At 41.9% G+C, this 12,808-nt stretch overlaps 1 protein-coding gene across 2 annotated transcripts in view; it reads left to right on the forward strand.

Moving 5' to 3' along the window:
• The window catches only part of mmp16a (matrix metallopeptidase 16a (membrane-inserted)), a 75,092-nt gene that overhangs the window by 10,460 nt on the left and 51,824 nt on the right, over positions 1-12,808 (forward strand). The window contains exons 2-4 of one of the 2 annotated variants that reach the window (XM_082547001.1): positions 10,606-10,754; positions 11,957-11,971; positions 12,254-12,376. In XM_082547001.1, coding sequence (XP_082403127.1) covers positions 10,606-10,754; positions 11,957-11,971; positions 12,254-12,376 — 287 coding nt within the window. The remainder of the gene's footprint in view (positions 1-10,605; positions 10,755-11,956; positions 11,972-12,253; positions 12,377-12,808) is intronic. The other variant, XM_082547002.1, reaches the window with a different exon arrangement.

The raw sequence follows: 12,808 nt of genomic DNA on the forward strand, positions 1-12,808 counted from the left end.
ACGACCCTGGCATACTCGCAGTGGTCCGGCATGTAACCGATGAATAATTCAGGGCGGTCAGAGGTGGCAGGCTTCCCCAGAAGGCTGGGATCTTGTTCCCACAAGTCACCTGTGCTGAGAGATGATCACTTCTAGCAGCTCTGCTCCAACTTGCAGCACAGATTGAGCCACTTCATACCATCATCACTGGGTATACTCACAGGACATTTTGATGTAATGTCTCTACTCTGCTAAATGTTTATTAATGAATCAAGTGGCTGGATGTGCTCAACAGTAATGCTTGGGCACAGGCTTTCTTAACAGTTGCAGCTGAAATCATTTTTAAAAAAGTACATTCATTCTCCTTTTTAAAGTGTAGAGTAATTGGTCAGCGTGTTATTTGTAGTGTAGAAAAGGCTCTGGGCAAGGTCTTCCAATACTGTTTTTCTGTCCTAGCAGGGAGCTAATTGTATTCTGTCAGCATGCCGGGGTGTAAATCATTCACATTAGACGAGCAGAATAGAAAATAGAAGGGCTTTCAGTGTCTGAGGCCACAACTGACAGGTGCTGCCCTTTAACAGGTTGTATTTCTGTCTCGGCAACAATTTAACTGACACACAGAGTTCCATTCTGCTAATGCAGCTACCTATTTGTGAAAAGGCGGGTTGGCCATTTCTTGACAGCTAGATCTCAGTTTGATCACAGTTTCGACATGTGGACCTCCTGAATAATTAAAGACTAGTTCAGCCACCAGAAAAATTGTTTAATTATAAAATCTAATTTAAAAATAGCACTACCACATTTTAAAAAGTATCTTCAAGCTGAGGCATACTCTGTGTCTATCCATGGGCCAGACAGAGGTGAAGGCTTTTAAGTTCTGTTCACACAGACTGGTTGGAGACTAGCTGACGACCACTGGTTGCAACAAGAGAAAAATGAATATTCTCTCACTAGTTGCAAATGGTTCATGGCAGCTGCTGTGAATTTGACTGCTAGAGCCTCGATTATGCAGGCCTAGAGATTGGTCAGCAATGCTATGGTAACCACCTGTCGCTAGGAAAAAAAAAGTGCATTCTGTGACTGATTGACAAGTGGTTGGTGAAGGTTGCTGCCAGCCGCTAGCAGGAAATTAGTGGCAAAGCGATATTGGGTGTAATACCTAAATTCTCCTTACAGTTTCTTTGACTGTTAGCAGGTGGCTACGATTGCCATTTCTTTGCATAGAAGACTGCGGACTGAAAACTATAACCCCAAACTGGAAACCGAGACCACTTGTCTTCAAAGTAAAAGTTGCACTTTTTGAAATGTGTTGATTGTGTTGATGTGTTGACCTCCAGAGTAAAGTTGTGCCTCAGAGATCTGAGGCACAACTTTACTCTGGAGGTAGATATTCTCCATTGGCAGGAGGGTGCAGACCGGTCTCTAGGCCTGTGTAATGAAGGCTAAACACATAATCAGAGAACAGTAGTTATATCCAGTAACAGCTGTTTTCCACGAGTAACTTTTAGTAACCATTTCTCTGCAACTCTCACTCCCATGTGGACACACTTGATGAGCACAATCACTTAGCTAAATTCTAATGCGCTTGTGCACTTTATTAATGCTTAATAACAACATTTTCACAGCTACTGATCATAAAATAAAATTTCTTATAAATCTCCAGCAACAGCATGTGCACTCAGCCTGACAAAGCTCAATTAAAATATGATGAACAGTTGATCTCTTCTGTTCCATCATGCCTGTGAAATTTCTCACAAGCTTGTAAACAAACTCTCTGGCGTTCGCTGAGGGTCTGTTACAAGCCTGCTCCAAGTAGGAGTGTAATTCAGAGATTTGCAGACAGGCTGAGAAAATGTTGCTGTCCCTTTATCACAGGGACTAAGGTTGAGAAGCAGAAAAACCTACAGAAAGTTAGAATACCATGAAATCCACGTGGGCCATATCTGTAAATTGTTCATGAGACAAAATCAACAACAACAAAAACAATTGTATTGCACACTAACTGTAGCTATTCTACAGCCCTCATCCTCTGACTGAAGCTCACAGTGAACAGCTAATGCAAATGTGGTCTCCAACATAGGTCACATGCCGTCTCTGTAACCTGAGAGGACCAAGCCCCTATCAGTTGATCAGTCACAAATGCCAACATCAGCAGCTGCTGTGTGATGGCGGTGTGTTGCCATGACGACCGGGCTTCCTGAGCCACATCTCATCCATAATGGAGTGATCCCGTCGCCTTACAAGGTGGCCTTTTGATGGCACCCATCGGCTAATTAGCCCGCCTTCTGCTCGTTAAGTCACAGGCCAAGTCAGCTCGTTGGAAGGTGGTCTGATGAGACGAAGTTCACCTCAGTTCAGCACTCGTGTCGAACATCTGGATGTCTGAACCTCTCCTGAATGCTGCCCAAATTCACCTGAGATGGCTTTACTAATGATAATACAAGTTTTAGTCTCTGTTTGAGACAATTCTCTAACTGAAAAGTGTAGTTGAAAGTAGTTGAATGAGAGGCGTAGAGAAACAGGTAAAGGTGTAAAATGGGACAGAAGAGGCTTTTTAGGGCAACTTTGAGGATGGAAATTTGAAACCGTGAGATGTGTGTGTGTGTGTGTGTGTGGATTTCTTTTCCTCATAATGTGACAAGGGTGAAAAAGAAATGCACTTACCGTGAAGAAGTGTGCAGGCAGGTTAGGGGAGGCCAGGTTCTTCTCACATCTGAAGCATGAGAGAAATCTACTTCAAAGTAAAGTGAAATCAAGTGTGGAGAACCCAAAAATAGACACTGATGCATTTCAGAGATTTTAGCCTCTGTCAGGGCACTGCTGGTTGACTCCTTATCCTTCCACTTCAAGAGGGACTTGATTTGTGAAGAAGTTTAACCTCATTATAGCGCTTTTGCTGCCTTCTGCTTTCAGGGTGCGCTCAGTTAGAGCGGCACGATTAATCGTTAGAAAATCGCGATCTCAATTCATACTTATGTCCGATCTCATTTCCAAATGACAACGATTTAAAAAAAAGAAAGAAAAAAGACGATGACAATTGTACCACATTTTGATCTGGGACGTAATCTGCATGAAAACAAGCGCTCACAAATGACAAGGGCGGAGCCTTATACCACGTGATAAAGAAGCTGGCTGCTAAAATTGGCAGGGAAAAAACAACGGAGAGCACGTCAGGGATGACGAGAAAGTGACAGGAGAAAATCCGTCCGGTCAACCACCCAAACATCAATAACGGGAACCGTATACAGCGCTTCCCTATGCACGTCGAACTTCCGCAGGCACAAAGAAATTACGGAGGCTATCACTTATCACCTGACCAAAGATATGGCTCCCATCAACACTGCAAAATGAAGGATTTAGGAAAATGATCAATACCCTAGACAAACGCTACACAGTGCCGTCCCGCAACTATTTTTCTATTGTTGCGCTACCTGCTCTATACACGCAGTGTCGAGCAACGATGGAGACGGAATTTCAAGCAGTTCAACATTTTGCGGCAACAACAAAATGTGAGACATTTGTTGTTTTTATGTTTATTTATTGTTTTTATGTTTAGTTTCAACTGTTACGAAGTTGATGTGCAGTTAATAAGTGCAATAAATATTTATACTGGAAAAGAAAATCGTGAGAGAATCGTGATCTCAATTCTAAGCCAAAAAATCGTGATTCTCATTTTATGCAAAATCGTGCAGCCCTACGCTCAGTACTTAAAGAACAATGCTTGGCTGGTTTGGAGTGAGTGCTCAAATTGATCGACCAGGTATGATGATTAATTCCAGTTAGTTTGTGGTGAAAACTGTGAAATTATCACCACAGTGCACCTCTTGAGCTTTGTAACTTGGAGCTGTCACAGCTGGGGCACGAGTGTACGATCGTGCCGGTTTTACATTGTACATACCGGTACATTGGCACCTTAAAGCTGCCAAATCAAACATGCCGAGCTAGCCGTGACGGTGTCCCCTTGTTAAGGGGAGCAGCCATAAGTGGCTTGTTTGCTAAAAGTATCATCTTTTGCCAGGATAAACTTGACTCTGATCAGTCACGAGGTCCAGTCCAATAACCTAAATTAGCTGATTAGCACAGAGTTGTAATAGAGGTGGTAATTAGCTGTACACACCACTTTAAACAGTTTAGTTTAAGACATTTTAACATAGGGATCTAATATGAGAATTGACTTTGTGTTTACGCCCCCTTTGCGCTGATTCTAAAACTGTTAGTTTGATCTCTCTCCAAACAATATTGACCGAACCAGCAGCAAAAGAAGATCCAAACTAAGCTTCACATAAACATTGTCATGGACTCCCTCTTACTTTTGCTGTTTTGCTTCCACCACAATAAAATCACACTTCATGCACAGCTCTCTCTCTCTTTCTCAGTGTTCAAGAACAGTTTCCCGTCTATCCCCGAAATATGTTTTCTGCATTATTCGCTTGCTTGTTACGCACAAGACTACCGTTGTTTACAGCGCTGTCGGCCAATGTTTTTTTTTTCCTTTTACTTACTTCCGAAATGAAAACCTAATTTCTGCCGTTCAATAAACTTCTGAACAAATTTAAACTTTTTAAAATTATACAAAATGCAAAACGCTTAGCCGTGTCTCTAATAAAACCTCTGTAACTTCAGAGGTAATGTTCATAAGTTGATTAATGATTTTCTTTCGTTTTTGATGTACTGCAGAATATTTTTATAAAATTCCAGGCCAGGAAAATCACCATGTTTTTCTGTGATTTATCTTCAGCTACTTTGACACAAAGGCATCTGCTGTGATGCTCACACCTTTGATAAAGTCTCGAAAGTGTCAGCTTCCTTTTTATAGATACAAAAATATGTAAATGTCCTGATCTGAATTATAATATTTCTGACTGTCTGAGGCAAAATTTCCCAGATTCAAATCGAATTGAATCAAATCGAATCGTGGATCGAATCGAATCAGGATCTCGTGAATCTGAATCGAATTGATTCTAGAAATCAGTGACGATACCCAGCCCTACTCCTGAGCTCAGAAGGTAGGGCATGTCAGCTCCTGATCGGAAAGTTGGTGGTCTGATTCCTGGCTCCCCAAGTCTGCATGCCTGGGAAGTTACTAACCCCAAGTTTCTAACCGATGCATCCATTGGATGTGAATGTGTGTGAATGGCAGATAGAAAGCACTTAAAGCATAGAAGAAAGTGCTTGTGTGAATGGGTGAGTGTGGCATGTTGGAGAGTAGGAAAGCTCTATATAAGAATCAATCCATTTACCATTTACTCTCTTTTGGAGACGGCAACAACAGACCTCTAGGGGAACTGGGCTCCTTTTCTTTTTATTAGCTATTTGGACATTTTTAGTCGTAAAAGATATCTTGCTTTGTGCAAAAAATAACAAAAAAATCCAAGTTGAAAGGTGTATTTATCACAATTCAGAACTGTTCCATCAGTGCTCCAAATATTTCTTTGGATTCTTTGTAGCTGCCCTTTCTTGAGCTCCCTTTGCAAACACTAAAAGCGTATGAAGTAAAAAGTGTTGATGCTTTGATCTGGGAGCTGAATTACTGATGTGTTCATGGTTTTACCATCTCCTGCTCATTTGTCCTGGGCTCTATTTCTATCTGCAATCCCTGTGACTACAGAAAGTACGGTTACTGTTCTGTGTCCCTGTTATTACACTGACAAGAAATCCAAATTGCAACTTTATTGAACCAAACCATCTAGGTTCACAAGCTCCCTCGTTATCCATTTTGCAGAGAGCAGGACGGGGAAGAATTTCTGTCTTATTGAATAAAGGATGCTGTCGAAGTGGAGCCTCCTGCTCTCAGGAACCCTTGCATCGGCAGAACCCCGGGAACCATAGATCACAAAGGGAAAGAGTAAATCGATGAGGATGAGAAGTGGGCAGCAGCAGAGAGGGAGGATAATGAAAGAAAACAGAAAGAGATAAGGACAGATGGGAGAGTGAAATGTAGAAAAAGTAAAGTGCTCGGCACTGATTCAGCAGAACACGTCTTTAGATCTTCAGTTTTTTCTCTCTCTGATTATAAGATCTCCATCGTGAAGGTTGTAAAAGTCAACTCTGAATGAACGAATGGACATAATACTCACGGTTTATTATAGCTTCAAATTCTGCAATATTGGAAATACTGGAAATAATTTATACTTGTGCTTCCTCCATCTTTAACCTCTCTCCCAACGGAGTCACATAAAGTTTGGCACGATGACGGAATTAAAGATCAAAGCCTTGGATTGAATCTTTGAACGTGTGCAGTTTTAATAAATGTGAGCCTTGAGCTCGTGCTTCTCTTTGATTCCTGCGTTGCAGCGTGTGGATTTTGGTCCTGAAACTGCAACTGTCGCAACTTTTTTTGTTTGACTGTGGAAGTTTCTGGTTTTCCGCGTGAACGACGACACGAGGAAATGCGAGCAAAAGCGGCGGTTTGAGGAAAAGCTTTGAAGTAATCTGAGCTTTTTTTTAAAAACTACAACAAACACAGTTTGGAGTGTTTTTAGCTTAATGAATGAGACTCTATGAAAACCATCCTGGTGATGTCAAAGCGACGTATCAAGAGTATAAGTTCTAAAAAGAAGTGAGGCTGCGTTTTGAAGCGGATGTCCAGAGATTAGAGGAAGTGGACATGAACCAATAGCCCTTATTTTGGTTATTCTGCCAAACGTTGCAGTAGCAGAGACACAATGACCGAAATGACTCAGCTGACTGTTTTTGCTGTCAATGCGGAAATTTTCATTGGAATTACCGGCCGCCCTCTGCTGCTATATTCATCCTTTTGTGCTGTCGTGCTGTTTCCCCACGGTGGTGTACATAAAGAACCGGTATGACAGCTACACCCTCCACATCCTGCCACCATGTTTCATTCTCATATGGGACGTCGAACAACCCTTCACCCCTCCTGCGCGCTCGAACTGGCACCATCCAATATCCCCTCAATGTTTGAGTGGTAGACAGCGACAGCCGCAATAACTCAAAGCACAAACACATCACTTAGTTCTTGCATCCCAAAAAAAAAGCGAGTTTTCTTTGCAGCCTTTAATTTACATAATCGTCACGTAGCTCTGTAAACATCGATGACATCCGCACACCAAGTGTTGGTCACAAATTGACAGTTTCTTTAAGTTCATGAACATCTCAGTTTCAGAAGTAAATATTTCCTCTGGGAAAACGAATACACTGGCCTCCCTAGCCTCTTTTTATCTCAGGAGGAAATATATGCCCAAAATTTTTCAAAACCCATCCAGCCAATTGAAGCTGGCGTCGAATTAAAATATCTCTCTGCTGATGAAATCAGGTTTTACAGTAGTCTCTTAGAACTGCAGAAGAAAAAGAAAAAGCGTTCTGCTACAAATATGCAGTGCCACGTCTGAACTTGTGTGCTTTTCATCTGTATCGTCTATTTTTTCCCTTTCCTCTCTCCCTTTTCCCTCTGAAAGCACTAGGGCAGTGGTTATAGGACAGAGCCAAAGTTTGGTTACCAAAGGGGAAAAAAAAAGAGGAGATGAGAGGGAGGCATAGAGATGATTACAGGACAAGAAGAATTAAAGCAGACATTGGAAGGAAAAGAGAGTGCCATGAGGTGGAGAAGATGTGGGCATAGAAAGAGAAGAGAAGAGAAGATCTTACAGTGTTTGGTACTCGTGAAGTCTGCTGGGAAACGCAATGGAGTAACTGTAACAAGTGGCTTGATGTGTAGTCAGATTTGCAGATTTATTTATTCATTTATTTTAACTAAAGTTGAATCTAGTAAATCTGACACACATTGTAATGTTATCACCCACCCACTCACAGCGAGAGGGGGACGAGGAGAGTGCGGCTGCAGGATGGGCACGAAAAGCACCAAAGCGTGCAGTAAAGAAAGGGAAGAAAGAAAATACACAAAGAGAGGTTTGGGGTTTACAGGCAGGTACTTGGAAGTGTGAATCATGACACAGGTGTAACATTTTGGCATCTGCCAAAGTGATGAGAGTGGAGTTTGATACTGTAAGTCATTGATGCAGAGTTTGAGTCTCTTCATGAAGGTCTCAGTAGATGTGCCAGTCACAACACAAACTACAGAGAGAAAGTCTCGCTTATTCTAGAGTTAAGACTTCAATGAGAAGCCGCTTTTTTAAATGTTATTTATATTCCAATGTAATATAGACATATTAGTAACTGGGTTTGTCATTGGCACTGTTAATATTTTCCTTTCATCAAACAATTTCAGGGTAGAGAAAGTAGAAAGTTTAGAAATGCTGTTTTGCTGGCTAGTTCTGATCTTACTGAAAGAATGTGTCTTTATCTCAAGTGTAATTAACAATGTATGAAGTTACTTTAATAATTAAATAGAAATATAATTCTTAGCTTTATTCTCATAAATTACTAAAGGAAAAGTCTGGGATTCAGAATAACTGGCTGTGTGGAAAGAAAAGAAAGTTATTTTTCCAGGTCACCTTTTTATGAAAGAACTTAATCCTGTGTTGCGAGAAACAATATGGTATATATAGTAAGGCTGGTAATTAAGTTGGCAGCAGTTAGCTTAGCTTAGCATAAAGACTAGCAGGTTTAGAAGTCTGGCTTTGCCTGAAAGGATCAAGCTGCCTTAAAACAAAGCAGGTTATATATAAAATGTTAAAGAGTGAGCTTTAGGCAGGCTGGTGGACATGTATTGTTAAATACAGCAGGGCTCCAACCAGCTCATTAGAAATGAAAAAACAATAAAGAAATCACTTAAAAATTGGCTGAAAGTTCAGTACAGATCTCCTGTCTCCACAAACATATCAGAATCATAATCAGCATACTTTATTATTCTATAAGAAAATTATGTGGGTTAGAGTTGCTCATATATTAAAGAGATGTAGCTGCCCTGTTACACTGGCATGCACCACCCTTTAGCTTCGCCCTTGCTTTGGACTGGAGTGGGCATTAATTTTCCCAAAAGGTGGGACTGTTTGGAGGGCCACACTGATAAGCTAATATAAGTTAATTATTATTTATTGGTGCAGCCACTCACAGCAGTCCCAATTTCTCATGTGGCCCTTTGGGATAATTAATTGCCCACCCCTAGAGTCTGGACAAACATGGGCATTATCTGGATCTGAAGTCAAGCTAGGCTAATCACCCTTCAGTTGCACAATCACCTAATGGAGAAGCTTTATGTAGTTCTTTAAAAGAAATGTATTTCAATGATCTTGCTCGTTCTTCCTGCTCATAAGATGCTTTGTTAATTACCAGTAGGAATCCCCATGTTTGCATGAACTATTTATGAGATCACTCACATTCTCAGCTAGGATCTGCTTTGTGCAGTTGCCACCACACTTACCCACAATGCTCAGGCACCTGGGCATCCTCCCGGTGTCATGATTTTTTTATTTAGTGTCCTCATTTGCACATTAGCTGAGTGACATGTTCAGTTCTTCTCACCTTCTGAACAGTCATACATATCAGCTTGTTTGCACCGCTGCTACAAACAGCATATACAATAAGTTTCAAAAGAGCTCATTGTTACTGCTTGGATGTGGAGCGCAGTCACCGTAAACGAAGCTATAGACTCGCATTTCTTGCTTTTTATTGCATTCTCCTCTCGCTCTCGCACTCTGGGCTTTCCTCCCTGTTTAGTAAATTTCATTCTCAGTGTGTATGCTATCCTGAGCAGCGGGCCTGAAGCAGCTTGAAAACACTGTGCACGAGAACGGCGCTCAGGTTTCACAGCACAGAGTTGCTGAAAGAGAAATAAGAAGGTCTGAGGCAAACACGCGGCAGTTCTGAGTTCACTGGATATTTGAGATTCCGGGCCAACGTTGTGTTGTTTCACTTTCCCCGCTCTTCAAGCAAAACAATTTAACCCTCGTTTTGCTGTTGGCTTTGTGTTCCGATATGCAGCAGTTAGCTAATCCCACATTTGGCATTTTTACGATGAGGACTGAGTGTATACAGAGAGGCTGAGACTATCCAAATCCCTAAAGCCTCTTCTGTGGGGACGCCCGGCCGATTCCCGCTTCTCCTGCTTGGTCCAAAGATCTGAGCAATGATTCCCTCTGGCTGGATTTTATAGGGACACTCAAAGCTTTATTACACCAAAGCCCTTTCCAGACAAGTAAAATGACATGATAACGGATGACATTCTGCACTATAGACTGGTATGGAGATTTCTCTCTCTCTCTACTTATGCCCTTTTACAAATGTCTTTTCAGATGTGTCCTTAGACCGGTTACTAGCTGATCTTTGCTCTGTGTAGCTTAATGCGGAGTTTTATCTTGATGACATTTAAATGTTGTTCTAGGTCGTATGGAGTGTGCTTTCTGCTTAAAATGCTTCTCATGCACAGGAAAAAAAACAAACTACACCATAAATTTACTTGTAGGAACTCTGGACTCGCACTTCAGCACTAGCAGCTCTGCGCTGCTCAGCTGGACAGGGTGCGGGTGAAGTGTCTTGCCACAGCGGAGGCGGTTAATGAGCTTTATAGCTGTTGGAAGAGCCAAGCTGGATATTTCCCCACCTTTTCAAACTTTATACTCAAGCTAAGCTGCCTCCTGTCTTCAAATGTCTATTTATGATTTTGAGATCATGTTTAGCTCCTGTCCAAAAATCAGTCTTTGCAGATTATTCCTTGGAGTTTACAGTGATGTCTAACCTTTTTCCTCCTTGTTTCCTTGTTTATAGGCATGGCTCCAGAGGTATGGCTACCTCCCTCCTGCAGACCCCAGAATGTCAGTGCTGCGTTCTGCCCGAGTCATGCAGTCTGCTATCGCTGCCATGCAGCGCCGCTACGGCCTAAATGTCACAGGCACGCTGGACAGCAACACTATAGAGTGAGTCACACACACCTTTAAAAATACCCTTAAAGACACCACAGTATGAATTATGCACAAGGTTCACGATGGGTTTATTCCCAAAATAAGAAAACACGGGTAAGAATACAACAGGAAGCGGCTGAGTGTGAAATTACAGCTACAGAGAAACCGTGGTGTTTGCTTTGGTCATTTTTTGTATTCGCCTGAATACAAGTAATTACTTGGGATATGTTGAATTGCTCATGTGGCTTTTAAAAAGAGAGAGATGTGGATCTCAGATTGATTTTTATGATTTGATGAACAGTCTCAGACTAAAAATCTAAATTTGCTGAGGGCCTCGGGCATACTGTAGGTAGATGTTTTATTAATTTGAGGAGGAAAAACACACTGCGAACTGTGTTGCTTGTGTTTCTTTTTTGTAGGACTCACAGTTCAAGTGAACTAGACATTTTCAAAAATGGAGGTACAGGCTGTTTGTGTTTCTTTTCGCCCCGTCTTACATTTTTAAGGCGACCAGAGTCGTTTTGCCAGACGCAAAGTTGGCGTAACGTAGACTAAGTGGGGCTTATTAATGTGATCAAAGAGGGTTTTTGCAAGAGTACACCTCCGATGTCAGATCAAAGACTTCACAATGTTTTAGTATTAATAGACAGTGGAAGAAACAGAAGAGCTGCGACTCTGGTTGGCTTTGTCCTCATTTGAACAGTCCAACCTCAGCCCAGCAGCTACAAGCAATCAAGCAGGTCATGTTGGTTTGGATTTTCTTTCTTTTTAATGGAAAGACTCATTGTTATATTATATTTTGTCTGCACACAGGAGTGTAGTGGAGTGAAAACCCACCTGGGGCTCTCATAAGTCTTTAAAGAGATGTTTTTAAATTATTCATCTGTATGAGAGCGGCAGTGGCGAGAGGACACAGATCATCTGTGTTTTTAAAGCAGCCCTGGATTTACCCGGGTTTAACCTCGCCGCATTATACCTGCAAATCACTAAAACAGTGCTCGCTGACATTTGTGCGCACCAACAGCGAAATACCATCCATGCCACACGCAGCAAAAGAGCTCACATTGGTCACTGAACTGTGATGTGGCGATGTGGTGGCCAGCTATGTGAATGCAGACTAACAGCTATCCAACCGCTGGGCTGAAACAGAGTGAAATGTGATGAGCTAACAGTGCCTGTTTCTTTTTCCCCCCTTCTGCTTCTCTCGATTAATGTAGGGATAACACGATAAGGTGAGGCACCTTTTTTTTGTACATTTAAATACATGTAGTTTTACACTGTGTGGGTGTTACGATGAAGTACGTGTGTTCTGTTATCAACACGTTGTCATCTTTGCATTTCGTTTACATATAAATGTTCAAAAATTACATCATATTGAATTATTTTGCACATCTGTTCTGTGTGACACTGGCTCAGAGTTGGCTCCTGTGAGCCAGTGACATCACTGTGTCAGGGTGGGGGAGGTAATGTGCTGCTGCCGATATAACTTTTTTCCTCCCCGCCTCTCTCCACAGGTGGATGAAGAAGCCCCGATGCGGGGTTCCTGACCAAATAGGGGGTGTGTCCAGATTAAGTGTCAGGAAACGACGGTACGCCCTCACGGGACAGAAGTGGCAACACAAACATATCACATACAGGTGGGTGGATTCAGCTTTTCTTTTGTTTTCAAGGCATTTCAGTGCTACCTAGCACTACAGCATGTTCAGAAAACCCCAGAAACACACCCCAAACTGCGAGGAGACCCCAATCACCCGAGCAGCCGTGTGGGAGACATAGAGATAGGAAGAAAGAATACTTTTTTCTTCAGTAGCTCCTTTATTTCCGAGTCGTTTGAGCTTTTGACCTGTCCCTGCCTGTAAGCTTTTATAGCAGGGCTGTCAAACATAAGGCCTGTGGGCCAGAATCATTCTAGCAAAGACTCCAATCCAGCCCATAAGATTTTCCCTCTGCTAAAGACTTCCCACATGCCCATTCATGGTACATCAATGTAATTAAGTGACAGATTATTAACTGACAGATGTTTTTTCACTAACTACCAAAGAAATTTCTGTGTTTTGGGTTTTTGTTTT

This window comes from Aulonocara stuartgranti, assembly GCF_965226115.1.
Source record: "Aulonocara stuartgranti genome assembly, chromosome: 9".
NCBI lineage: Eukaryota > Metazoa > Chordata > Actinopteri > Cichliformes > Cichlidae > Aulonocara > Aulonocara stuartgranti.